This window comes from Botrytis cinerea, chromosome 4 (genome assembly GCF_000143535.2).
Source record: "Botrytis cinerea B05.10 chromosome 4, complete sequence".
In the NCBI taxonomy this organism is placed as follows: domain Eukaryota; kingdom Fungi; phylum Ascomycota; class Leotiomycetes; order Helotiales; family Sclerotiniaceae; genus Botrytis; species Botrytis cinerea.
The window spans coordinates 30,983-56,438 of NC_037313.1; the positions used below are offsets into that span (position 1 = coordinate 30,983).

The 25,456-nt window shown below is 44.3% G+C and overlaps 8 protein-coding genes across 9 annotated transcripts; 3 read left to right on the forward strand and 5 right to left on the reverse strand.

Annotated features, from left to right (window-relative positions):
- Nucleotides 1–4,332: 4,332 nt before the first annotated feature.
- Nucleotides 4,333–5,511, reverse strand: BCIN_04g00060 (hypothetical protein). Its single transcript, XM_001548115.2, has one exon. It carries the CDS (start codon nucleotides 5,427–5,429, stop codon nucleotides 4,701–4,703), a length of 729 nt encoding a protein of 242 aa, XP_001548165.1. The 5' UTR covers nucleotides 5,430–5,511; the 3' UTR covers nucleotides 4,333–4,700.
- A 325-nt stretch (nucleotides 5,512–5,836) lies between these two features.
- On the reverse strand, nucleotides 5,837–6,869 carry Bcmrpl24. The gene has a single exon (XM_001548114.2). The coding sequence runs from the start codon at nucleotides 6,670–6,672 to the stop codon at nucleotides 5,971–5,973; it is 702 nt and encodes a 233-aa protein (XP_001548164.1). The 5' UTR covers nucleotides 6,673–6,869; the 3' UTR covers nucleotides 5,837–5,970.
- Nucleotides 6,870–6,962: 93 nt separating this feature from the next.
- Nucleotides 6,963–8,335, reverse strand: BCIN_04g00080 (hypothetical protein). The gene has a single exon (XM_001548113.2). It carries the CDS (start codon nucleotides 8,098–8,100, stop codon nucleotides 7,372–7,374), a length of 729 nt encoding a protein of 242 aa, XP_001548163.1. The 5' UTR covers nucleotides 8,101–8,335; the 3' UTR covers nucleotides 6,963–7,371.
- A 135-nt stretch (nucleotides 8,336–8,470) lies between these two features.
- On the forward strand, nucleotides 8,471–9,554 carry BCIN_04g00090 (hypothetical protein). Its single transcript, XM_001548112.2, has one exon. It carries the CDS (start codon nucleotides 8,558–8,560, stop codon nucleotides 9,290–9,292), a length of 735 nt encoding a protein of 244 aa, XP_001548162.1. The 5' UTR covers nucleotides 8,471–8,557; the 3' UTR covers nucleotides 9,293–9,554.
- A 919-nt stretch (nucleotides 9,555–10,473) lies between these two features.
- On the forward strand, nucleotides 10,474–13,869 carry Bcvam6. Its single transcript, XM_024692291.1, has 4 exons — nucleotides 10,474–10,668; nucleotides 10,715–13,054; nucleotides 13,107–13,215; nucleotides 13,265–13,869. The coding sequence occupies exons 1-4, from the start codon at nucleotides 10,587–10,589 to the stop codon at nucleotides 13,836–13,838; spliced, it is 3,105 nt and encodes a 1,034-aa protein (XP_024548066.1). The 5' UTR covers nucleotides 10,474–10,586; the 3' UTR covers nucleotides 13,839–13,869.
- Nucleotides 13,870–13,899: 30 nt separating this feature from the next.
- On the reverse strand, nucleotides 13,900–14,455 carry BCIN_04g00110 (hypothetical protein). Its single transcript, XM_001548110.2, has one exon. The coding sequence runs from the start codon at nucleotides 14,293–14,295 to the stop codon at nucleotides 13,942–13,944; it is 354 nt and encodes a 117-aa protein (XP_001548160.1). The 5' UTR covers nucleotides 14,296–14,455; the 3' UTR covers nucleotides 13,900–13,941.
- Nucleotides 14,456–14,481: 26 nt separating this feature from the next.
- Nucleotides 14,482–18,041, forward strand: BCIN_04g00120 (hypothetical protein). Of its 2 annotated transcripts, XM_024692292.1 has the most exons (4): nucleotides 14,482–14,607; nucleotides 14,850–15,934; nucleotides 15,992–16,616; nucleotides 16,669–18,041. In XM_024692292.1, the coding sequence occupies exons 2-4, from the start codon at nucleotides 14,872–14,874 to the stop codon at nucleotides 17,639–17,641; spliced, it is 2,661 nt and encodes an 886-aa protein (XP_024548067.1). In that variant the 5' UTR covers nucleotides 14,482–14,607; nucleotides 14,850–14,871; the 3' UTR covers nucleotides 17,642–18,041. The 2 variants fall into 2 exon arrangements, with proteins under 2 accessions (XP_024548067.1, XP_001548159.2); XM_001548109.2 differs by having other exon boundaries at nucleotides 14,482–15,934.
- Nucleotides 18,042–19,221: 1,180 nt separating this feature from the next.
- Nucleotides 19,222–23,693, reverse strand: BCIN_04g00130 (hypothetical protein). The gene is made up of 5 exons (XM_001548108.2): nucleotides 22,491–23,693; nucleotides 22,097–22,371; nucleotides 21,053–22,042; nucleotides 20,683–20,997; nucleotides 19,222–20,634 (listed from the first exon to the last, which is right to left on the reverse strand). The coding sequence occupies exons 1-5, from the start codon at nucleotides 22,795–22,797 to the stop codon at nucleotides 20,182–20,184; spliced, it is 2,340 nt and encodes a 779-aa protein (XP_001548158.1). The 5' UTR covers nucleotides 22,798–23,693; the 3' UTR covers nucleotides 19,222–20,181.
- Nucleotides 23,694–25,456: the final 1,763 nt, after the last annotated feature.

Below are 25,456 nucleotides of genomic sequence, written 5' to 3' on the forward strand. Positions count from 1 at the left end.
AAACTAATGGTATGAATACCCGAGATACCTACCCGTGCTACCTCGCCTGTGTAGTACGGCATCATTTACTTCATCGAACACTCTTATCACCTGCTTGCTACTTCTTGGCAGTGACCTGGCGGCAGGACGATCGATGCAGAGCTGAACATCACCGGCAATCTGTTTGACTAGACTTGGCGGGACATATGCCCTTGGGTTTGGGTATCTTACTTTCAACATCTCGGAATACCTTCAAAACATCCTCAGATCTCAAATTAGAACATCGCCGACTACAGTAATCATTAGGCTGTCTTCCCTCTCGATTGTCTTGCGCTGACAATTAAATTTCACCGACCCACATTCGTGCTCCAAGACTGTATGTTGATTAGTATGCATCTTGGTCTCCGGAAATACTCTCATGGATGCTGATGATGTGTGACCAATTTCGTGATATTCATCCCCTCTGTCGTATGATCGGGTGAGCTTACTCCAGTCTTTGTCTGCTGGGCTGATGAAGGTTTACACATTTTATCAATGCTTTAGCCCATTGTCTTATAACGGCATTTTGATGCGGCATTCTAAGACGAGGTGTTGGTAAGGTATTATTTTGAAAAGTCATTGTAAGAAAATGATCTATACGATCGTTCTTTGAACAATTTCATCTTCAGGAGTTTGATTAAAACTCCGCCCTCGAAAAGTGTGAAAATCTCCAAGCTAGTCACAAGCTTTTGCGTAGATGCTTTCCACTTAGTTCCCTCTATCCAGCCTTCATCTTGGGAACAGATGTAGCTCATTGTTCCTGGGCATGAGTTCGACTACCTACCACTTCTTCTTATGCCAAATGTCTTCTCGTTGACATCATGTTATCGCTCCCGTCTTTTCTATCGCATATCTACAAATTGATTGAATTTCTCTAATTCTCCTGGTGTACTTCTGTAAATATGGCCATTGTGTCAACCAATTATTCGTCTGTTTTGAATCTTTGTAGCATTTCTACAAATACAAGCAGTAGTTTCTCGGATTCAAAATAGAACGTTAATTTTTTTCATTCATGTCAAATCACTACAGGCTACCTACGTCTTCACAAATGTCAACCTTCGGACTTTGAAAATGTAAATCGTTTGAATTACTCGATTTCAAAGCACAATTATCTCTAGTTCACTTGGAACAGAAACCATTACTGCCTGCTTTGATTTTACATACGATATATGAGGGCGGAAGTCACTACTCTTCAAACCAGAAATAGTATCAAACTCTGAGAAAGCGACAACATTGTAATTCCATCACATTATCTTCTCAGACAGTCGATATCAATGAGATCGAAAGTTAAAATGACTATGGTACTTTGATGTCCCAATACCGACGCGCACACACGAAGATCTCACAGATAACCAAGAAATCGTCCGTGGAGATCAAAGCAAAACAATTTTCCACATCACCGTCGTTCTTCTTGTGACTGCACTTCCTGTTGGGTCACTATATCTTGGAACACAAGTGCTCGTCCCGAGCAAGCCCTTAATCGCTCTAAGATCAGATTAGCGCAGATATCAAACTAAGGATGGGTCGTGGACTTGCGAAAAAGACAAGAGTCTAGTTGGCTGGGTAGACATTAGCGGTGTCTACCTCTCCGTTGGCAGTACCCCTTTCCCATGGTACACAATTGCAGTATCTTCATCCTTTGCTCGTTTATCTGCCAGATAGACATCGGCCTCGTCTGCATCGATAGCAGGTATAGCATCTGCTGGATAGACTGTTGTTGCATCAGCTTCTTTGGCACGATATGCCATGAGATGTAACATCCAAGACAGCAGTAGTGAGAGAACGTTGGTTGAGTAATGCATTTCAGAAATAGAGTTATGTCGTTGTCACCTTTTCTTGTTTGATGGGCTAATGGAGCTGAGTTTTGTTGCTCAGATATATTAAGCTTGGCGACAGTAGTACAGTAGGTGATGGAATGGGATGAAGTGATTTGGAGGAGATGATGTTGTCATTGTCGATGGAGATTGATGCAGTGTATGATCTCCTATTTTTATAAATTTGTGTTTGACACTGATAAGAGATGGATACTGATGCATTTCATTGACTTGTTGACTTGTTGAATTTTGGTGATTTCACATGTCGACTAACTCAATAAGGCTGAGTTCTTGAGAATGTTTTTTTGGGTATGGGTTTGATCTACCATCTGTGTCAAATTCGCACGAATAAGAGCAGCTCTGCACATTCAACGTTTATTTTTATATCAAGACGCAACAGCAATCTTCACAAAGCAGGTCATGCCCCTGAATTTAGCAGTCTTTGGGAAACGACATAGCGTGAAATAGAGTAGCAAATACCAACTTCCCTACATAGATTCATGTTAGATCTCATTTTGACTTGTACAAAATATTTTTGAAGCAAAATACTGTATTGATGAAAAATTTGATGCGAAGTGAGGCTGCACCGGGGTGTTGCACTGCTCAAAATTTGAGGCCTGATACAAAACATTATTGGATACCAACATCTCTTGCTCAAACTTAGAGGAAACACGATCGGTAGTTTTCCATCTAATGTTGAGACGTTAGGATGCATCATCGTCGGGTGTCTGGGCAAGTAGACGATTACCTGTCAAGATCTTGGCTTGACCCATATAATACTCCTCTGCAGCTATCGGTAACTCGTGTGACACTTCTCGAAGAGAATTAGACAGATTAATGAAGCTTCCATCGGGCAAATACCTAAATTATCCGGATTATTGAGTGTGACAAAATTGCCCAAAGCCAATCATGACGAGCCGGAACAAACTCATGTCACACGTCATCATCCGTAAACATTCAACTCTCCAAGACGTTGTAATGGGCGTTTCAGCCGTAGCTAATTCATATCTACAGATAAAGCTCATACAGAGATCTCGTCGTGACTTTACCAGTAGCGTACAGTAGTTTGAGGTCCATTATTTCTCCGGTGATTGTGATTGATTGATCAGAACTTATTCGTTCACCAGTTCTCCGATGCACTGCGTGGCATTCAATTAGCAGTATAGCCATAGAAAATTGACAGAAAGATATCAAGGTAAAGATTGAGTTCAATATTTTCACTTCCCATTTTTTGTCCTTTCACTCTCTTCTAGACTATTCTTTTCTCATCATCAAATGGCTGTAATCTTTCAATCAGCCATTTATTCTCATAACAAACTTCAAGAAGCTTTGAAAACACTAAATCCGCACAAAACTCATCAGGAGAAAGGGCAACTTACTGCGACTATACAGTATTTTCAGATGTCACTTTATTAGAGAAAGGAATTCAAGATATCCGATGCCAAAAAGCATGGCTTAGTAGACATTGTAGGTTCTTCCAGCTGAACGGTCTCATTTTCTTATTCTATATCCCAACTATCCTTCTGACAGTTGAATGCCGACAATCTCAGTTTCTCAAAGGACCCAATGTAATCCATTGTAAAAAGAAAAACTGCGATCCTAGCACTAGAAATAAGTCTGTTTCCACTAACTAATATCAATCTAGCTCCTGCTTTTAACGCAATAACATGGCAAAAACAAATACGCACCGAGGCCGATACAGATCATGGCTCATTTTCAGGACACTCTCGACCCGAGATTGATAAAACTTGGCATGAGCTTCTGGCTGATTTGTAGCAACAAACCCCTATGATTTTGATTGTCTAAAATTAGAAGTGTGTAGACAAGCCAATTTATCTGAAACTTATAACATTAAATTGGAACTTGAGACAGTGCAACGCTTTGGCCGTGAATATATGGATGTGAAAATTCCAGCGAGCGACAAATATATAGAAACTCTCAACATTTTCCATGAAGTCCATTGTAATTTAAGTCCAGGTCGTACTACATTTCGCGCTTCTAAACAAACTGACAGGAATAGTAGAAACGTCCAGATTCTCACAGCTACCCTGAGGTATAGTGGGCAGATTTGAGCGAGAACCAACAGGAGGTAAATCGTATGCACAATGTTACTATCAAGCTCAAGTCCTTTTTCGGTCATTCATTGACAAAGGAACATATAGCAGTGTCTCCACTTTCTCCGTCAGGCGGCTATATGTCATGGAGACGTTGGAATTATGACATATGAATCGTCCTAAGATAGCTTGATGCCAGTGACCACACAAATTTATTGCTTGGAAGAGATCAGATGACTGTAGTAGAGATAGACGTGCTGATATGATGAAGCCAGGGTGGCTAGTGCACCAACGAAAGGTGACATCGAGTGTTCACGAAAATTCAGAGTTCATTTTGACATGATTATAGGTCCTGCTTATCCTTGAGGGGGAAGTCACTTTGGAGTTTTCAAGGGGCTGATGAGGCTTTGAGACATGTCCATTAGTGTGACATTGGCTACATTGTTTGAAGTTGCACAATAAAGTGCTGTGTAATTTTTATGTTGATGACTTTCAAAAACTAGGGCTAAGGATTCCAGGGAGGAAGTCTCTGATTCCCTATTAATTCCTTCCTATCCTGTCCTTAAACAGTGATTTCACTCTGCAGAAGAAAGGTTGGTAAATAATGGGATGAGCAGCAAAACTTAATAGTCATATCTGTTCTAAGCATCAACGATTGTGAAAAAAAAAGCTTGTGAAAAAAAAAGTTTGTGTAAAATAAGACATGCAACGAGTTTCTGAAACTGTATGCAAACACACACAGCCAACAACTGAGAGAGAAATACGGATCTAAATCGTCGAATCAGGGCACTTCTTAACCTCTATTTTAGCATTGCTAAACTCCATCAATGCTCACAAATCTCACGTGAACCTTCTCAATAATCTCCACATTCTGCGGCTCCAAAGCCAATCCATCGACCATAGTCCTCTGATCTGCGCCTATGCCTCTTCTCGGCACCATTGCCGCGTATCCCTTTCTTTTCACTGCTTTAAGATTGGTCCCATTATCTCTAACTTCTGTCGCTGCGACTTTCCTCCCAAGAACCCTCGCATAATCATCCGCTTTACTGATCGCATTTTTGATTGCCTGTTCCCTCCCCAATATCCCAGCGGCCTTTTGCGTCTCCTCAGTCAAAGACCAACTGGTTGAGCGAACCTCTGCGTTGGGCATGATGAACATAGAACTCGCCACTTCAGCGAGTTTCTCAAAGTCTTGAAAAGTGACCTCGAAATGTGAGGATGCTTCGTGAACACGAGCCCAAGGTTCGCCATTAGAATCAGAGTCTGGAGGCTGCCAGGAGCGAGTGCGAAGATTGGTCATGGAGTAATTAGTTACTGGAGGCTCTTGAATTGCAACGTTAGGATGATTGGAAGACTGTGGTGGTTTTGTGGATAATTGCTTGAAGAGAGCTTGGAGATTATTGGATGCTTGTGTGACTGCCTCGGAAACTGATGTTTGTGAGGTGCCTTCTGAGGTTACGGCAATGACTAAATTGCCACGTTCAGCTGGGAGTTGCACTTGTGAGGTACCTTGAATATGAATTTCGAGTGGTGGGGCTGACATTGTAAGGAGCTAGAGAATCCAATAGTATGGTAGATGGTAGCAAAGGCAGGAAAAGATACTTCGTTGCCGGGCTTTTATGTTCGCGAAGGGGGAGTATCACGTGAAATGATGACTCTTCATATGTGGCAAAAGATTTATTGATCCCACAACTCTATGCTGAAGGATGCGGGGAGATTCTAGTCATTTTGACACAACTGTGATAGAATGAGTCCCAACTTGCAACCCATGTCGATCATCGTGATCCTTTTCATTGCTGATTTGATGATCTCGCCCTTGTGAGAATCCTATCATATTGGAATCAATAATTGTATTTGGTAGAAATAAAAGCACGTTCCAAATGGAATGTGCCAGACCAAGAAGGGGTGCCCGGGAGTGTTCTCACTCGAAATCAGTCGCTATAGCTGGGATGAGAATAAAACATCAAAATTTGAACAATGAAGATTTCGGACGTTTTCTGGTGCTGTGCATCTTAGTTTTGCTTCGGGTATATACTTATACATGACAGATACTGATACATCCTGATCATACATGGCCTTCATGTCTATAATATTGGCTTTCTCTCCTTGTACTGCTCTTCCGCCATGAAATCTTCCTCCGCAATCTCAGATTCAGTAGCTTTTTGCGCCTCTTCATCTATAACAACCTCCTCATTCCTTGCCATAGCCGCATCGTATTTCCTAACTTGCTCCATAATCTCTTCCTTCGTGATTCCAAACCCATTCTCATCCAAATGAACATCTTCCTTCGGCGGCAATCCCATCTTCTCCCTTTGTGCCCTAAATCTCTCCTTGATAGTATCCGTTTGCATGATCCTCCATCTTAATTTCCAACCTCCCATTCCTAGTTCCTTTATTCTCTGCGTCTTCTCCCCAAGTAGATATTCATCCAGTCCTCCCGCTTTGTCGATTGTCCTCAGCACTTTTGTAGTGACTCTCAATTTTATTTGCCTTCCTAAACTTGGACTGTAGAGACGCTTTCTCTGCACGTTGGGTCGCCAATGCCGTCTTGTCTTGATTTCATTCTTCTCTGAAACTATATTTCCATAACGAATCTTCTGGAGGCCGTAAAGACCGAAATTGGATTGTTTGTAGAATTGGGAAGGGCCGTAAGGATATGGCGGAACATCTGCGTGCTCGACTGCCAGCCTTTGTTTTGTGGACTTTGCGAAGATGCGAGTAGTGGAGGTGAAAGTTCGTGTGAAAGAGCGGGAGAAGGAGGGGCGGATCGATGGAAGAATAGGCATGGTGGAGGAGGAGACGCGGGGCGCCGAATCTGGTTGTGTATAGCGTCAATTATCAGCTCGTATTGAGGTTGGTTTATCAGTATGGCTAGGAGTTCATTAATGATTGGATTCGCAGTAGAATTGCAAAATTGCTTCTTCTGGCCGAATGTCATCAAATCAATCGTTTCGTTTGTCGTTATCACCATAAATTTTAGTTCTGGATAAGATTTCAGCCTGAGGCCAACTTTTCGAAATGTAGGTCTTTATTTTTACACAGCCTCCGCGAAAGCTAGAAAGAAATCCGACCCAACTCATTCACATTTTTTATTATTCGTCATTTCCTTCATATATCAGATGGTAGTGCCTTCTTTGTGTCCCTTTGCTTGAACATATTCAACACGAATGCACAGTATCTTTTGATAAATATTATATTTGTGTCTCAAGTGGATATCATTAGATTCATTACCCAATCTCCGTTGATTACATCTTCAAAATGATAGCCAGAATTTGCCCTGCTACCTTCTTAGAAACTCATCCAAATTCGCCCCGATTATGAGGCTTCTCACTGGCCATACTATTCATTCTCTGCCAGATTCCCGTGTTGTCCTATCCGATAGCCAAGAGGAAGCCCCCAATATCGTAACAAAATTCTTATTTTTTACTCTTTATAGGTCAGTAGACTTTTATTCTACAATCCAACCAATCTGAAGACTTGCACCATTACCCTTCTGCCAAGAGTCTCCGCACATCGATTCTTTCTCGATAAATATCGTGCGTTGACAATACCCTTGGGATGCTCCACTTGGGGTTCTCGCTGCGCTTATACTCCTCCAAAAGCTCCCGAGTCGGCTGAATCAGAAGCTCTTCTCGTCTACCATCCTGTCTCTGCATATACGTGTGTGAACCTTGTTCATAACCAATCTCTTGACTCGCTTTACATAGTCTTCCAAAATGGGGGTTTCGCGAATCGTATCCGAAGTCATAGATGAAGTTTTCAAGGGATGGTAACACTCGTGCTATAGTATTTCCGATTGAGTTAGGAAGCGTTTGCAACCCCCCGTGACTAAGGCTGTCTTCGTATATTGCGGCGATAGCGATATTGCGGACATCTTTCATAACTCTACCCTCTGGTCTGTCTCCGATCTGGGTCAAAGCATTTTTGATCCATTTCACCCAGCTTACTTCTACCAAAACGATGTCTATCCTCGGGTCGAAGACCACAATTCCTAGTCTTGGGTAGCGGGCCAAATTGCTCTTGTGATATCCGAGATACGTTCTCCGGGAATCACGATTCACGAAGTATAAAGCATGCGGTTTGAATTTTCTGGGACGCCCATATCGCAAACTCTCCACTGGGACAATGTGACCTTGTTGTCCCTCTAGTGCGAAATACCATATATGAAGCCGCAACTCGGTTGGGAGAAGAGCGAACTGTGGAAAACTTGCCATGATGCGATAAATTGTAGGTTAACTTTTGTTGGAGGAAGTTGAGCTGTGAGAGAAGTGTGAGAGAAGGGCGAGAGCAGTATGAGAGAAGTGTGAGAGAAGTGTGAGAGAGGAACTTGTAGGAGATAACTGTGAGATAATTATGAGAGAACTGTCTCAAACTCCGACACTGTGCTCCGCAGCAATTGCTTATTGCAAACCTTCAACATGTATTTGAACAATAGGGGATTAAATATCCAAGAGCTCATCCATTACAAGATGACAAGTGAGGGGTAATAAGTGGCTAAGGCTGAAGCTGACGGCTGTTAATCCCTGTTAGTTTTCCGGACCTCGCCAAATCAGATCGCTTTCACGTGCAATGTGTTCTTTTTTTGGCGTAACTACCTACTTCCTAAAAATTACAGCACATCCGTGACCAACTCATCTCCATTACACATTCGCGGGAACAAGATAAAGTATCATGCAGTTATTTTTAAACCTCCCGAGTGAATTGCGCATCCAAATTTGGGAGTATGCTCTTCCTGGCGGGAGAAATATTGAGATCTATCCAGCTTTCGTGCGTCGTAAAGAGATCGGGTGGATTGCGGTGCATTGTAAATGTTCAGCTCGCTGTCATCGTCTGCCCTCTATAGCCCACGTCAACTCAGAAGCTCGAGCTGTATTTTTTCACCACTTCACCACTTGTTTCAACACGTACGTTCAATGGAAGAACGATACGATCCTCATTCAAAGCACATCAGTCATCAAGCGCAACCTACCCCTCGATGCAGGCTCGAAAGAAATCCAAGCATTAGACAGAATAGTTTCCGAAAGTCCGAGAAGCTCTGAATTGTCGTCTTTCGCTGTCACAGCAAACCGCTCATGGGCTCGTAATGGGTTACCCCACTTTCTAAAGGCACTCAAAGTTTCTGAGCCGCAAAGGTCCCTCAATTTTGCAACTCCATTCCCCGAATTGCTGCTCGTTGTGGGGTCCCAATTGCGCTACAAGGGGCGAAGAACTAGTCTCGACGGATTGAGATTGGACTCTTTCGACGATGACCCTATGGACAACAATCAGCAATTGGAAAGACTTATAACAGAGAATACCATGAGATCATGGCGGGATATATGGGAGAAGGAGGGGAAAGGGACGCCACCACCGTTTCGAATGGTAACTTTCCGAAAAGGCGCCCCAAATTGCTTCAAGAACCCGTGATGATCGTCGATTGAAGCAGGCGTAGATATCATGGTCTCCTATGTTCGTCATTGCAGTCTCTCTTGCAAAAGCTGTATGTCAAGGATTTGAAATGCGAATGGGGGTCAATAAATCAGAAGACCAAGTACTGTGTCTTTGGCAAGGAAGGCTTGTGGGCGGGATAGCGATCGCTTATTCCCTCTCACCGTGTATCATTCAAAAGGTAGTGTAAGTCCATTTGATCACAGATTATGACTATAGAGAATGGGAGAGAACATGTTCACCGTGATCCTTAGTTTTTGTTGCTTAAGCTACCCAGGTAGGTAGTTGTTCATTGTGCTTACTGATGTTTACGAATGGATTAAAACTGCATCACCTACTTACCTGCTACTGAAATGCAACCACATCCCCAGGTTTCCCCTTCCCATCAACCATCTAAGTAAAATGAATAGTGAACACGTGTTGCCCGGCTTAGATGCCAAGGTACTTAGAGATGTGATTCTTAACATCTGTGCCGCGCAGTATCACATGAAATAAAACACCCGCGTTGAACTAAATAACCGCAAGCGCATAGGGAGAATTTAATTGTGTGGCCCAGCGGATAGAATCATCAGTATCACGGTTCCGATGAAAAGCTTGCTGCTGTGTAAAGTATTGAGCACCATGGTTACGCACGCTTTGATTGAGATGAATTCGAAGGAGCGAAGCGTACCTCGCGTCAGACCAGTTGAAAATATATCGCCATTCATGTGCTGTGCCTTTTTGAGATTGGGTTCCCACAGTACTAGCTGGATAGTTAGAACGAATGTGCCCAGAGGGGAACAGAACATTGTAAAATGGGTTCTAAATTTATTGCCATACATGAGAGCTTAGTAGGTATCCAATCGTAGGAAACAACCTTGCAGCTGTCTTCGGGCAGATACTTTATCCTTCAAGCAGTGCCACTGAATAAATCGACATTCAGTGCGCCATTGTTTGTAATGAACTGACAAACTCATCAATGATTCCAGTTTCAGTGACCCCCAAAAGATCTGTTATAATGTTGAGGTTCGACATTTCAGCAGCGGTGAATTGTAACATTTTCCTGAAAGTGGATGGCCGAATGATGTTGGGTCTCCGGCAAAGTCTCGGTAAAACTACCCATCGTCATCTGTGCTAGAGTTGAGAGGGTACAACACGAAAACAAAAGTACATGCGCCAATGGATGAAACAGCTCACAACCCAAATGGATGTATGAAAATAATATGCACTGAGAATCGATGAATGGTGCTTCAGCTACAATCTCCATTTCATTTAAAGCTGGCTTTTAGACGCCATGCTTTCCGCGTTCACAGCTCGACCCATTGTTGAGCTTCGCCAACGAGACAAATCGAAGATCGAGTCCGTACTTGCATTTGGTAGGTCCGCAGCTCGAGCAAAGAGACTTCAACTTATACTATACAGGCGATCGGTTACTAGTAGGGTTAAATACTGGCAGTTTACGCATATATCAAGTCAGCGAAACTCCGGGCAATGTCGGTTTACTTCGAGAAGTCGAGAAGTTCTCTACTCGAGCAATAGAGCAACTCGCACGAATAAAAGAAGCCAACGTCTTGATATCTCTATCCAATTACTATGTGTCGATCCACGATTTACAGACATATACTTTGCAGGAACAGTTGACGAGAACTAAAAACGCTTCCACTTTCGCCGTTACATCAAATATTGTCAAAGATCCAGCTACGGGGATACCAGAAATTATATCCAGGCTTGCGGTAGCTGTCAAACGAAGGTTGTTAGTATGGTCATGGTATCAATCCGAGATATCGTCTGAGACGACGGAGATAACGCTTGCCGAATCAATTCGAACCTTGACTTGGGCGTCCGCGACCAAGATCATTTGCGGCATGAACTCTGGATATGTCATTGTAGATGTCAACACACAAGAAGTCGAAGACATCGTTGGACCAGGAGCTATTGGAGGTGCGACGAGCAACCAAGGCGGTAGATTTGGTGGCATGGGCTCTGCAAGCATGGGTTATATGGGCCTCGGAGGCTATATACCCAAGCCATTGGCAACGAAACTCGCAGATGGAGAGATCCTACTTGCAAAGGACATAAACTCACTTTTTATTACGTCGGAAGGAAAACCAATGGAAAAGAGACAAATCCCTTGGCAGCCAGCGCCAGACGCCATTGGATATTCATATCCGTATATCATTACCCTTCAAGCACCGTCCAAAGGAATACTTGAGGTTAGGAATCCAGATACCCTATCACTCCTGCAATCAATACCGCTCCCGAATGCAAATCAGCTCCATTTTCCACCTCCGAATATCAGCCTGGCACATGCCGGAAAAGGATTCCATGTAGCTAGTGAGCGATGTATATGGCGAATGGGTGCCACGGATTATGATTCGCAGATTGACGAGCTTGTAGAAAAGGGACGCTATGATGAATCATTGAGCATCCTCAATATGCTTGAAGATGCACTACTGCATAATAAAACTGAACGGGTACAACAAGTTGAAGCTCTCAAGTCGAAACTTTACTTTGATCAACAAATCGAGCAAGCTCAGGCTCTATTCAATCAACGCAGATATCGTGCAGCGATTGATATATTTATTGCTATTGAGGCACCTCCAGAGCGTGTGATTAAGTTATACCCGAAAGCTATAGCCGGTGATCTCTCAATCGTCGAGGAGGACAACGTGGATGTAGAAACAGACAACGATGAATCTAATGGCAGCGCAAATAGCGATTCAGATTCCAAAGAATCATTAAAACCAGCTGCAGTGAAGAAGTTGATCAAGAATCATCAGAAATCTAGCTCGGATACATCATCAGTCAGATCCTTCATGAGACATGATAATTCAGACAATGACAATGCAAGTATTAAAGCAGTCGTGGTTGAAGATGGCCCACTCGAAGGAAAAGACCTTATTACAGCGGCCAAGGAGCTAAATGCATTTCTTGTGGATGCGCGAACGAGATTGAAGAAGTTCCTGGATTCTGAGACCGGCAAAATCATTCCTCCTAAAGAAAATGATCATGGAGGCACACCTGGACCGACATTTGATTCCCTCTTGGCTGCTCCTGAGTCTGAAACTGAAGCTGATCATGACCGGGAGCAAAAACTGCTGGAAACAGCAAAATTAGTGGACACCACTCTTTTCCGCTCCTATATGCTATCGATGCCCAGTTTGGCGGGACCGCTGTTTCGATTGCCGAATTTCTGTGACCCAGATGTGGTTAATGAGAAGCTCTTAGAGACCGGAAGATATAATGATCTCGTCGATTTCTTCCACGGCAAAAAGCTGCATCGTCCTGCTCTTGAGCTTCTTAAGAAGTTCGGCATGGGAGATGAAGAGAATGAAGAAGCACCAACACTATATGGACCTCAAAGGACTATTGGATATCTACAACACTTGCCTCCCGAGATGATTGATTTGATTCTTGAATTCGCCGAGTGGCCTCTACGAGCTGATCCCGATCTTGGTATGGAAATATTCCTAGCAGATACAGAGAATGCGGAAACGTTGCCGAGGGAGAGAGTCCTGAATTTCTTGCACGACATTGACATCAATCTCGAGATCAGGTATTTGGAGCATGTGATCAATGAGCTCAATGACTTGACGCCCGATTTTCACAATCGACTCGTTAGTGCATACATGCAAGAATTAAAGCAACGTCAGGACAGAGATTCTGAGAAGTGGAAAGATTTAATGGGACGAATGGTATCATTCTTGCGGTCGAGTAACATATATTCATGTGGGAGAGCCTTTGGGCTGATAGACAGAGAAGGTTGGTGTCAATTGTCAAAGGCGCAGCGTAAAGTCATTAACATCCACTACAGATTCTCATTTCTACGAAGCTCAAGCTGTGGTATTAAGTAACATGGGTTCACATAAACAGGCTCTCGAGATATATGTATTCAAGATCAAGGACTTTGAGAAGGCAGAGGAGTGAGTTCTAACACAACCTTATTAAGATTTCTTATGCTAACATGTTCAGATATTGTAATCGTGTTCATATGAACCAAGAAGCTTCAACATCATCGCCAATTCGTGCCCATCGGGCTACAACTTCCGAGTCGGATGACCCACTACCTTCCATTTATCACACCCTTCTTTCCTTGTATTTGAAGCCACTACCCCCTTATAAACCGAACTGGCCACCTGCTTTGGAACTTCTATCCAGGCACGGATCCCGTCTACCCGCATCCTCAACACTTGATTTGATTCCAGAGAAGCTTCCCGTGGCAGAACTCGAATCATATTTCCGTGGTCGTATACGAGCGGCGAATTCGATTGTTAGTGAATCCCGAATTGTGGCAGGGTTGCGAAAGAGTGAAGTTGTGCGTGCACAAGCAACGTTATTACTAGGGGATGGTTTACCGGATGGTCAAGGAGGAAGGAATAGGAGAGTCGTCATAAGTGATGAGAGAGTATGCGGTGTTTGTCATAAGAGATTGGGAGGAAGTGTTATTGCGGTCCTGCCGGATAGTTCTGTTGTACATTATGGGTGCTTGAGTCGAGCGAATGTGCAACGCCCATCTTCGTCGCGGGGTTCGTGGGGAGGACGATAATATTTAGATTGTGTGAATGGTAATAGCTACATAGCGACGGAGTTTTTGGGGCGATCGGTAATGCAGCATCAAACATCGAACATTATAATCATGAACAAATACTTCAATCTTCCTCTTCCACAACCTCCTCCCCATAATTGTCTTCTTCCTTGGCTTCATCAATTACCCCACCATGAACCTTTGGACCATCAGCACTTTCAGCTTCTCGTAGCTTATCTTCCTCCATTCGTGCAGTCAACTCCTTATTGATTCTTTCTTGCATATCCCCTGTAGCTTTCCGTAAGGCCCCTAAATATGCGGTTCTCTCACTGACTTTGTCTGATGCAGGCGGCGTAGGTAGTTTATGGACGTGCTCAAACTTTTCGTTGTTTGGAGAAGAATATGTTGCCAACAGGACTTGGTACGGAGTGTCAGGCTCAGCCGCAGAAGTGGTGCTGGTTGTACTTGACATCGCCATTGTTTCTTTATCTTATCCCTTTTGTCTGTTCGTGGGTATTCGCAGAATCGTAAAGTGTAGTGAGGATCTTCTGTGGTTTTTTCAATCGTTGTTTGGTTTCTGTGAGTTCTCGGATTTTATCTGCGCCGGAGACCAGGTTTAGAATCCCCCGCGAAACTCCAAACACAGTCTAAACTACCATTTTACGGGCTAGAATCAACAAATACGAAAGATTAAGGAAAGCTTAAGCACAAATACTCGTAATATCACGGTATCAGACATGGATTAAACTTGATAAGGTGATATTGATCAAATAATCCTACCGTCGCATTGGTATTCAACCCCATTCTTTAGATCCTTCTTCGATACTCATAACCTCGACAACCAACAACATCATTTTTAGATTCCATCATCGAATCTACTTCATTCTTTCTTTCTTCCCCTTTCATCATTTGTCGGTCTTCATTGTTGATTTTCTTGCGGAAATGTTCAAGACACAGCGTTCGTTCGCTACAATTAACGCCCCGCTGTTGTACCCTGAAAGACACGGAAGACTAACGCAAAACATATAAAAGTCCCACTTCCAGCAAGACAACCATGTCACAGTCAACAGGGCCTTCTCTGCCAAGGGCACCAGGGAGCTTCTCTCCAATTGTGCAACAGTCCTCATCGTCTCAACGACCCCCGCTGCGAAGAGTCGAGTCCTCATCATCTGAAGATTTACCTCCACCTCCCTCCCTTGGCAGCAGAGTTCGTCCACAATCGCAGAATGTGCCTGCCCCTCCACGTCCTTTTTACGCCCAATCGACCAAGAGCAACTCGAGCACCACCAGTTTACAAAACTTCTCACGGCCTACACTCGCGCAAGTACGAACTGATATCGGCGGTACACCATTGAGGAATGCGTCGCCTCTTACTGCAATAGCTTCGAAATCATCCATCAGTGACTTCAAAGTTCACGGGCGCAAGCATTCACAAACCCAAGGTTCTTTTGAAGCTTTTTTACCAACTGCCGCATCTTCCAATCTGGGAAGCATGTCAAATTTAAACACTGGACTTTCTGCGAGTCACGTAGCTGCTCAGGCTGCTATGCAACATCAAGCGCAGCATGCGCGCCAAAGGTCCCAGACTGTACCAACTCCTCAGTTGGATACTTCATCGAATAGCTCTGGAAGCAGAAGACCTTCCAAGGGACCCACTTCACCACCGCTATTAAGTTTAACGGAAGCTTCAGCTCCTAGAGATCCTAGTTTTGGTGGGCAAGGATATCATAATGGATTACTTGGGACGGGATCGAGTGTAGCTCAAACAGCTGCCAATGTTGTGTTTCCAAAGTCTCCTGGGTCATCGCCAGCATTGACACCCACAGAATATGAGCAACGAAATCTTGCCCATGTTCAAGCACAAGCTCAAGCACAAGCTCAAGCTCAAGCTCAAGCACAAGCACAAGCACAAGCCCAAGCACAAGCAAAAGCTCAAGCTCAAGCTCAAGCTCAAGCCCAGTTATTACAGGCTCAAGCGCAGTCACAAGCACAAGCTCAAGCTCAAGTCGAAAAACCTGCCAAAACGGAGAAGTCCAAAGTCAAATTGTTTTCGAGGCCTGGAAAGATTGGCATAAGTAAGGATAAAGAAGCAAAATCTGGAGGTCTTCCAAGTCCCAGTATGTATTCCTATGTATCTAAGACATTGGTAATATACTCAACTAACAGTTATGCAGGTGCTTCAGGCGTTCCAAGTATGTACAGCATGGCGAATTCTTCTTCGGCGACGATACGACCGGTCGATACATCACAACCAGAAAAAGAAAAAGACAAGGAGAAACATAAACATCATTTTCTGTCGCGGCAGAAACACAAGCTGAGCAGCAAAGACGATCATCATTTACCATTATCATCGGCGGCCTCGAATTCCAAACCCGTAGATCCAAGTGCGCCCAGTAGTTTGTATAACTTCAACCTTCCGCCTAGTCCAGGCCCTACATCTACAAGTTTTGCGAAAAGCATGAGCGGCCTAGATCTAAGACATGGAGGAAGGGCATTAAGAGAAAAGAAAAAGGAAGAGAAAAGTGAGACTTTGAGGGAAGGAGAGTTATCATACCAAAATAGTAACGAATGGCCCGGACCATCTAGTCTTGGCTCAGCAGGTGCATCATCATACTTAGGTCCTGCGGGAGCAGGGTATCCTTCTAGCCTTTATGGAGTTGACACAGCGGATCTGGGGAAGTATGGACTGAACAACATGGGAGCAGACGATGCATGGCCATTTTTAAAAGCAAAACTACTGGTCATATTCGAGGGCGAAGACTTGAGGTTATGTGTGGAAGATCTCAATCGTCTAGTCACGTAAGTATTTATCAGCCCCTATTAATCGTCCAATTTCCTAACAACATTCTAGTACCCATATTCAACGCTGTATACAAAAAAGATGCCCAAATCATGTCATAGAAGATTTGCAAGAGTTACTCGAAACAGGCTTCAGATCCCTTGATCAAACTTTGCGTCGAACCCCTGATGAGCGCCTCATACCACACCTTGTAGAAATGTGGCTCTTTACTTTTACAACCGTCCTTCCTTACATGCAAGCCGTTTTTCTCCCGCTCGATCTCGAATTGTCTGGCCACGGACCTCTCATGTCACCAGAAGTAGCGCGCGAGACCTGGGGCGTCATCTCTTCATCTCAATCCAACTCCTCTTCCAATGTTCCTGCAGGTCGCACTCTCGAAGTACGCAAAATAGTACTTATAGCATACCGCGATACAGTAATCATTCCTCGTTACGAAACACTGAAAGGGTTGTTCTCTCGTCTCTCCCTCGACTCTATCAGTCTCAGCCTTCCAAACTCGGATATCAGATCCCCGAGTCCAGAAAGTCAAGGAAGACCAGGAACAGCCATTAGTCTAGATCCGAGTCATGGATCTTATTCGTCTCAGAATACTACGCTTTTGGGGGGCGGAAGTTCGGCGGGTGATAATTCGGGTTCACGTTCTCGAGCAATCTCGAATGTCAGTTATGGATCCGAGCATTCTGCAGGTGGAGGTCTTGGTATTTCAGGAATGCCGCCTCCTCCAAGACCATTCACACCAAGTAGTACGCATCCAGCGTTAACCTATGGATTGAGTGCGCGAGAAAGAAGGCAGGCAAATGTAGAAGATTCGTCAAAGAAACTTACAGAAGCTGTAGGTAGAATGTTACAATGTGTGAGTGTACTCAGTAGTGTGGGTGTACGAGCGGGCAATGATTCAAGTCAGGAGAAGATGGAAGACTTGGGACGGGGTCTTAAGTTGAATTGGTTAGGAAGAGGAAGAACGGGGAGAAATAGGAGGGGATTGGTGGGTGGGAGAGTGGGACAACCGGGGGCGAATTTGTGATGGGCTGTGAGTGTTCACAAAGAGGGGTTCAAGGCTACCTGGTGTTTGGTTCTCTCCTTTTTCGGTTGGTCATGATTGATGGGTAGGTCGGTTTCTAGGTAAATACAGGGTTTTTGAATTAGGTGTCTGGTGGGATCATGTCTTCTGGCATTGGAATCGGTTTCGGTATTGGCGGTTGGGGAGGGTCACTATTTTAACTGCAATTTTCCATTGCTCTTGTGCGAAGATCAGTAAGAGACTGCACTCTCTAAATGGTTCGGTTGGCCCATGGTTTAGTTTGTGCAATTAGGATTGGACTGTAAAATATGTTATTGGGAGGACACAATGGAACATGTGTATATATGTATGAACATGATGAATCGGAAAATTAGAAAAATTATACAGAGCCTGAAATCTTGCAGGAATTTGATGAACTGGACCAGTGCCTCAATACTCGTCCTTATATTTGCTTTGGATAGACCAAAAGCTTTAAGGGAAGCTGAAAGAGATCAAAAACACACATTACCAGTCTTGCGAAATTCTGTACCCATCCAGCTCAGAGAAATCTCTAAGCAGTGAACACGCAATTCATAACCCTCAAGCTCCCCAATAATCCCTGAGCAAATCTCAAATTTACTCGGCTCCGAAATCCAAATATTCAAATCATCAAATACCCTCCTCCTTGCACTCTTCCTGCATTCTCTCATCCCATCTCCCCCTTCCTGTTCCTTTTCTCCCAATCCCATTAACCCCCCCCCCCCCCCCCCCCCCTCAACCGATCATTTCAGAAATCCACATCTTTTAATCCTACCCCTAAAAAAACATCCAAATCAGATCCTATCCTTCTACAACCCATCCCTTTAATCCCCCCCCCCCCCCTCACACGGCACCAACCGCCCAAATATCAACCAGACGAGCGATATCCGAGCCCATTCCGTTCTTCCAGGAGATCTAAACAAGAGAACCAAGTACTTAGATTAGAGAAAGTGAAAACTAACGCAGAGCATCGAACAAAGGCTCAAGCATGCGATTTCTTCCTTGTCAGAGTTTGAAAATTCTTTTCCATCTACCATCTAAGACGCCGAGTTTCATTCACACACATGAGTTGCGCTCGTGGAGACTCTTTACTCGTCTCCATTTGTCACGTTGTGGTGAATATGGTATGTTGTTGATTGGCTGAAGTTGGGGAAGCGATGCGGATTCTCGTCGCTTAGTAGGAAACTTTCTCGTCATGTCGTGGTGAATGTAAAGGATATTTATATGTACATGAGCAAAACCTCACTTGGTAACATCTTGTGGGTCGGTCCTAGGTCGGATGAGGAAGAAGAATATTTCTTCAACATGTACCTTTATATGAGCTGAAGCCACTGGTGATCACTTGTAATATATTTTCATCTGTAGTCTGATTGTCGGTTGGGGAGAATGGTGATGGTCTACACTTATTTAGTCAGATTGTTATGTATGACATTCTATTGACTGTGAAGAAGAGCTGGAGAAGAGGATACCCTTATGACTGGTGCGTCGTGAGCAGAAATGTCTGTAGTGAAGTGAGTATACAAAATATGAGTTGGCTAGCGAATTTCATGACCAATCTCAATAAGTGCCTTCACTACAGATATAATTTTATGCAACAGATATCAAACATAAATCATTTTATGTTAACTTTGAGAATATTCTGATTACTTGTTCATTCATCTTTCTAGTGTTTTTGTTATCACACTGTAATATAATCCTTCCGAGTCCGTCATCCCACACTAGTCTCTCATCTGACTTCTACACCATTTTACCCCATTTGAACTTCATTTTCGTTCAATCACCTCACTCTCTTCCCGGCTCCACCCCTTTCTCCATCCACACACCACCTAGTTTATCCTTCTGTTCTTCATCCCGCTCCCCCAACTCCCCCTTCCTACACCCCACTTCACTTCCAACTGCCTGCTGAAATATCAATATCCTCAAGCTACCCCCAAAACCCCAAGCCACGGGTATAGCATAGCAAAAAAAACAAAAAAAATGCACCGCGACGTTTCCCGCCGCCTCTTGCATAGAAAAACACCCGACCCTCACACTAAGAACGTGAATAGTATACAAGGAATATTACCACCAAAACTAATGACATCCCATTCCATTCCCCTTCCCCTTCCTGTCCTAAGTAGCCCCGTTCCCTGTCCAAAGAATCAAAATTTCGCCATTCTCCCTTTAGCAAAACGAAGTGTAAAAAGGATTCGACAACACGCCAAGTACGTATGTAAAAGAGTTATGCAGGAACTGTTCTGTACGCCAACGCTTGTTAATATAGACTTGGTGCGTTTTCCCACTTGTGAAAAGGCATGAAAATAAATAATAAATAATATGACACAGACTGACAGCTTCACCATGAAGCGTATGATTGACTAAAAAGCCAGAATGTAGTTTGGGTGGTTGATGTATGTTGTCGGATACAAGTGAAGTCTCGGTTATAATTCCCTAACCTTTCGTGACCACTCTCCTCTTAAAAATGTTCATTGATTGACTTGGACTGAGACGATCACAGGATGCTTCGTCGGGCTTCGGCAAAATGTTCAAGCGGGGTTTCCCTTTTGTCTCTTCGTTATGCGCGGACTAGGTTTTACATTGTTCTTGCCTGTCCCATTGGCTTGTCCATCTTCTTCGGCCTTTACTGTACTTGGTCTTCTTCGTTTGTTACTTGCATTGGGACTTGTATTTGCGCTTGGGCCACTTGACGTAGTTCCATGCTGACTCTGTTGGAGCTGCATGCCTGGAGCTTGAGCTGGACTGCCCATCATGTGAGGTGATCCTTCTGGTATCTGTAAGTGTGCAGCTGCAGGAGAAGCACCAATCGGGAAATTAACCATGGCCGGTGTTCGTGGACCCGAAGGGTTTTGAGGACCACCGTTTGCTCCATTGCTGCTCACTTGGGCCATGTATGCGTCTAGGGCTTTATAAGGCGTAAGTGTTGGGTTTGATTGCAAGTAGTTCATTAAAGGATTCATTTGAGCCAAAACCTCATTCATCTAGGATTGTTAGAAATACAGCGCGCCTAGGGTTTAGATTGAACGTACCTCAAGAAATCGAAACACCATAGGTGTGATTCCAGTGTATTGTGTCAGTTTCGTTTCCGGTAGGTCAAAATCAGGAGGAGGATTTGGTGGAGATTTCATCATCTTCTGTTTCTTTTTGTTCATTTCGGGCGATGGTTTGCCATCAGGTCCATTGTTCATGGATTTCCAATCTTTTACCCAATTGTGAATTGGCCTTGCTCTGTCTATAGCCATGCTACGGGGAACATACTCCTGATGACTGCGAGTCTCGAAATCAAGCAACTCGAGCTTTTGATCTCCATCGAAATGAGCGCGAAGTATGCCATTTGAGACCAGCTAAATTTACTTAGTACAAAAACCTAAAACTTCATAAGATCAATTTATGACTTACGTGAGAGCCATCCTCAAACCAGTAGACAAAACTTGAGTTTTGACTTTCAATGTAATGACCATTCAGGGGCAATTCCTTTTCAGTCCCTTTTTCGAAAATCATCTGCATGTTTGTAACACCACTTTCGAAATGGGTGTGAAAGTATCTCGGCATCGCAGGTGATGCTATCTCGTACTGTTTCTCACGGATTTTTTCTGTGGGACTGTACGAGTATGTCGAATAGCGTAGAACTCCCCCCCTGGAGAAAAACCTCTCCGCAAAGCTTCCCCAATATGCTAGGTCGTCCTTTTCTTTCATGGACTCGGCATTCAGCCGAGAAACGCCATTCGCCTCATAAAAGCCTACCGGCTTGACAACCTTGCAAAAACCACCAAGATGGTCGCTGAATTGTACCAATCGCATTAGGCATTGCCCCTTTAGTTTCTCTCCTTGTCTAGTCTGCTGCTGCTGCTGCTGCTGCTGCTGTTGTTGTTGTAGCATTGCGGCAGCGTGTTGTTGCTGTTGTTGCTGCTGTTGCTGCTGAAGAGCTCCGGATGGTTGCTGAGTCTGTGCTTGCTGGGCTTGAACTTGCTGGGCTTGGGCTTGTTGAGCTTGAGCTTGAGCTTGAATGGCTGCTTGAATAGCGGCTGGCTGTGGTGCTTGAGGTTGAGGTGTTGAGGCTGATTGAGGTGGCTGATTCTGAGCCTGGGACTGGTTTTGGTTTTGCTGTTGAGATACAGCAGCGGCCGCTTGAGCCTGCGCTTGGGCTTGGGCCTGAGCTTGTTGGGCTTGAACAGCTTGAGCCTGAGCATGAGCCTGCTGTTGCTGTTGTTGCTGTTGTTGTTGCTGTTGTTGTTGTTGTTGTTGGTGCTGCTGTTGCTGCTGTTGCGCAAGCTGGTGTTGTTGAAGTTGTTGCATTTGCTGGGGAGTCATCTGAGGATGTCCTGCTTGACCATTCGGTCCGTGATTTTGAGCATTTTGCTGATGCATTGCGAGCATCATCTGTTGAGTCTAACACAAATAACTGTTAGCATATAAGTTGTAGGATTTATGAATCACCCTTACCTGCTGATGTGCTTGTTGTTGATTAACGTTGTCTTGAGCCATCTGTTGTTGCTGGGCAAGATGTTGTGGTAGATTCACCGGGCGAGCCATTCCGGGGGTACCATGTCGCATTGCAAATTGAGCGTTCATTTGATTGGGATTCATCCCATGCATATTCACAGGCATTCCGTTCGGCATACCGCCACCGCTGTATTGTTGTTGTAGTTGGATTTGGCGCTGCCTGGCTGCTTGTTGTTGTAACATTTGATGATGCATTAACTGAGGATTCGCGTTCACTGGAGAGGATAATCGTTAGCATGACGGGGCTAGAGAATAAGTTGTAGAGCACAAGTCTGAGATGCTTGTACAAAACATTGGAGAGAAAAGAAAACAGGTGATAGGAGGTCCAACTTACTCATCTGTTGTTGTTGTTGTTGCTGCTGTTGGAACATTGCTTGCGCCTGTTGATTTGGGTTCAAATGTTGTAAGGCATGTGCATTTGGTCCAGCACCAGGTGGCATGCCAGCCATCATAGCACCAGCTTGAGTGACTTGAGGGCCACCTGGACCAGAAACTCCCATGTGCATTTGTTGAGGCATACCTGGACCCGGTTGTCCTTGCTGACCCTGAGCATGAGGCATTCCCGCCATATGACCTTGAGGCACGCCCTGGTGTTGAAGTCCTGGATATGGTGAGTGTTGTTGTTGCAAACTCGTCATCATCTTGTTTAAGGTCGATTATCCACTGGATGTGGATATCGAACAATATCGATTAAGCAAGTAACATGCGCCTCGAGCCACAATTTCCACCTCCGCCGTTGTTCAATAGAACTATGTCTGCCACGATTTTCTGCTCGCTTCACGCCACGACCGGATGGAATCCTTCAATTGTCGGCTCGAATCTATGCTGTTGTCGTGGGGTGTTAAACACAACGTCGTCGCGAGTAATGAACAAACTAAACCCCGATCGCGCACGATAATCACACTAAAGTGGGTACTCTTTCAGAACCGCGAATGGTGTCGGGATTTCGAAATTCGAGAACAACAATATCACGACAAGTCGAGGTAATTTTGTGCAAATAATTAATGGGACGTTTGACCGGTAGATGAGTACCCGTAGTGAACGTGCGACGCTCAATGCCGTCTGAAAAAAGCCGCCTCCAAGGCAAATAAATGATAAAGATGCCAGGTAAAAGCCGTGTTTTTCCCCGTCCTGCCTGCAACCTCGCCGGATATGTAATTCCTGGGAGAGATGGTAAACGGGATAATGAACAATGATTAATTAATTACTTTGGGACCACCGCTATCTCTGTATAGTAGGGAAGGGAGCGAATTGCGCGACGTTATAAAATGCAAAAGGAGAATCCGGGGGGATGAATAACCCTATACCTTCTGGGCCTTGCTTTTAGGAATCCTTGTGAGGTTGAGTGGTGTGGTGTGTGGTGTGGTGGTTGAGAATGTTCTTCTGTGGTTCAGGTCGAGAGAGAGGACCCTGTCACGATGGGAATTTTGGGGGGGGGATCGAAGAGAAAATTGGCACCAGCAACTCCGATTATGTGATTATGTGGTTATGTGGTTATGTGGTTAAGTGCGTGTGCGCTCTGCCGTAGGAGGCGTGCGAGCTAAGTATAGGTGTCAGGGCGAGGCGGAGGGGCCAAGTATGCAGTGAGCTGCTGTGAACGAAAGGCCACCGTACATCGCAGCCAGAGAGGAAACCACGTGGGATGCCATGGGATTGTCGACGTACAGTCTCTCCGGATGAGAGATGTGTGAGTTATTTACATGAGAATGGCAATTTATGTACAGACTACGGTCATAGGTCTGTCTCCAGAATGATGGTGCGAAGGCCGATTCGCAGCGGTCTCAAGGGTGATGCCTTTGCAGGCCTCGGAGCTGAGGTTTACAAGGTGCATCAGATCTACTGGCATTTATTATTAGGTGCGGCAAGAAAACTGCTATATCAGAATCCCGCACATCAATAGCAGCGGTATCTGGTAACAAGACGATGCCAATGACGACCCGGCCAGCACCCAAGGAAGTAGTCGTCTTGCTCTCTGCAATCCGAGTACTGGGCAGAACAATAGGTATTGTTGACCACCGCCGGCCACTATGTACCTCTACCTTCTATTTCGTCTGCGGACGTGTTTTGCATTGACTTTCCTCTCTTCTCGACGCATCTCATTCTTCTGATCGCATAATAATCCCTACTCGGTATGATCACTTGCACATGTGCTCCAAACGAGACACCGTACGCAAGAACTTTCTTCCTTTTCTCCTTGATATCAGCTATTTCCCACGTGCCAGCCAAAGAAAAAAGGTGGCAGGATTACAGCATTCGACACTTCCAGTCTAAACCAGATGAAGGGTAGCGCGGTATCATGTGATATGCAGACTAAAGTAATCCTAGCGGCATATCGGACATTCGCTTAAGGAAAGCTCTGACATCTCCAATATAAAAATTTATCTTCGATCGCGAAAGCTTCAAATTTTCTTCTCCCATATAACTCTTTCAACCTTCTTCATAGGGTCTACAGCAATTCTCTGATCGCATCTTCATGATGATTCTTACTATTGCAATGCTCGCACACATATGATGAGCTACAAACTCACTTAATAATGGTATGTCAAAATCTTTTCCTTCTCTTTCCCATACCCCTCCCAATCTAATGATGACAATTTCAATCGATACTTCTTTTCCCAAATTAATCGACCATGATTAAAATTACGCTGTTCGAGAGATGCCTACGGGTTGATCTTGTTACTTGCCAGTACACGTTGTCTGAAAGATTCTTCTCACAATCTTACTTTCGTTCGCTATGGTGCCGGGAATGATTTGCTGACCACCAAACAGATGTTCTTTTTCTCTTTCTAGCTTGTTTCTTTTTTTCTACGCGTAATAGATCGACATGCGCCAATGCAACGTCAATAATCGCGGTACCCTTCTGCTGCACAACCATGTGGCTCAAGATTCCGGGATTATGTTGTCATGGTTTAACAGCAATGCTGACAAGCATGCATGATCCAATATGATCACTGCTGCAGCAAATATTTTTGCGACTACTATGTCATTTTGATCAAACTAACCAGCAGCACATCGCCGTTCTGCTTACTTTTATCAAAGGTTAGTCTTTATCACTTTTCATACTTTTTCTATGCTTCACTATGATGAAACACATACCACATTCGCAGTTTTCACTCGAGTCCTCGCCTTAGAACCTAAATAGAGGACAGATGAGGGTATATCTTCCTTGGATGTCTGATCAAAGCAATCAACCTATCATTTTATTACTGCAGTATCTTGATGAACATAAAGCTAACATTGCTTCAAAGACAGGAATCTTCTACTCTTATTGCATCAATTAGAACACTGGCACAGCCGTTG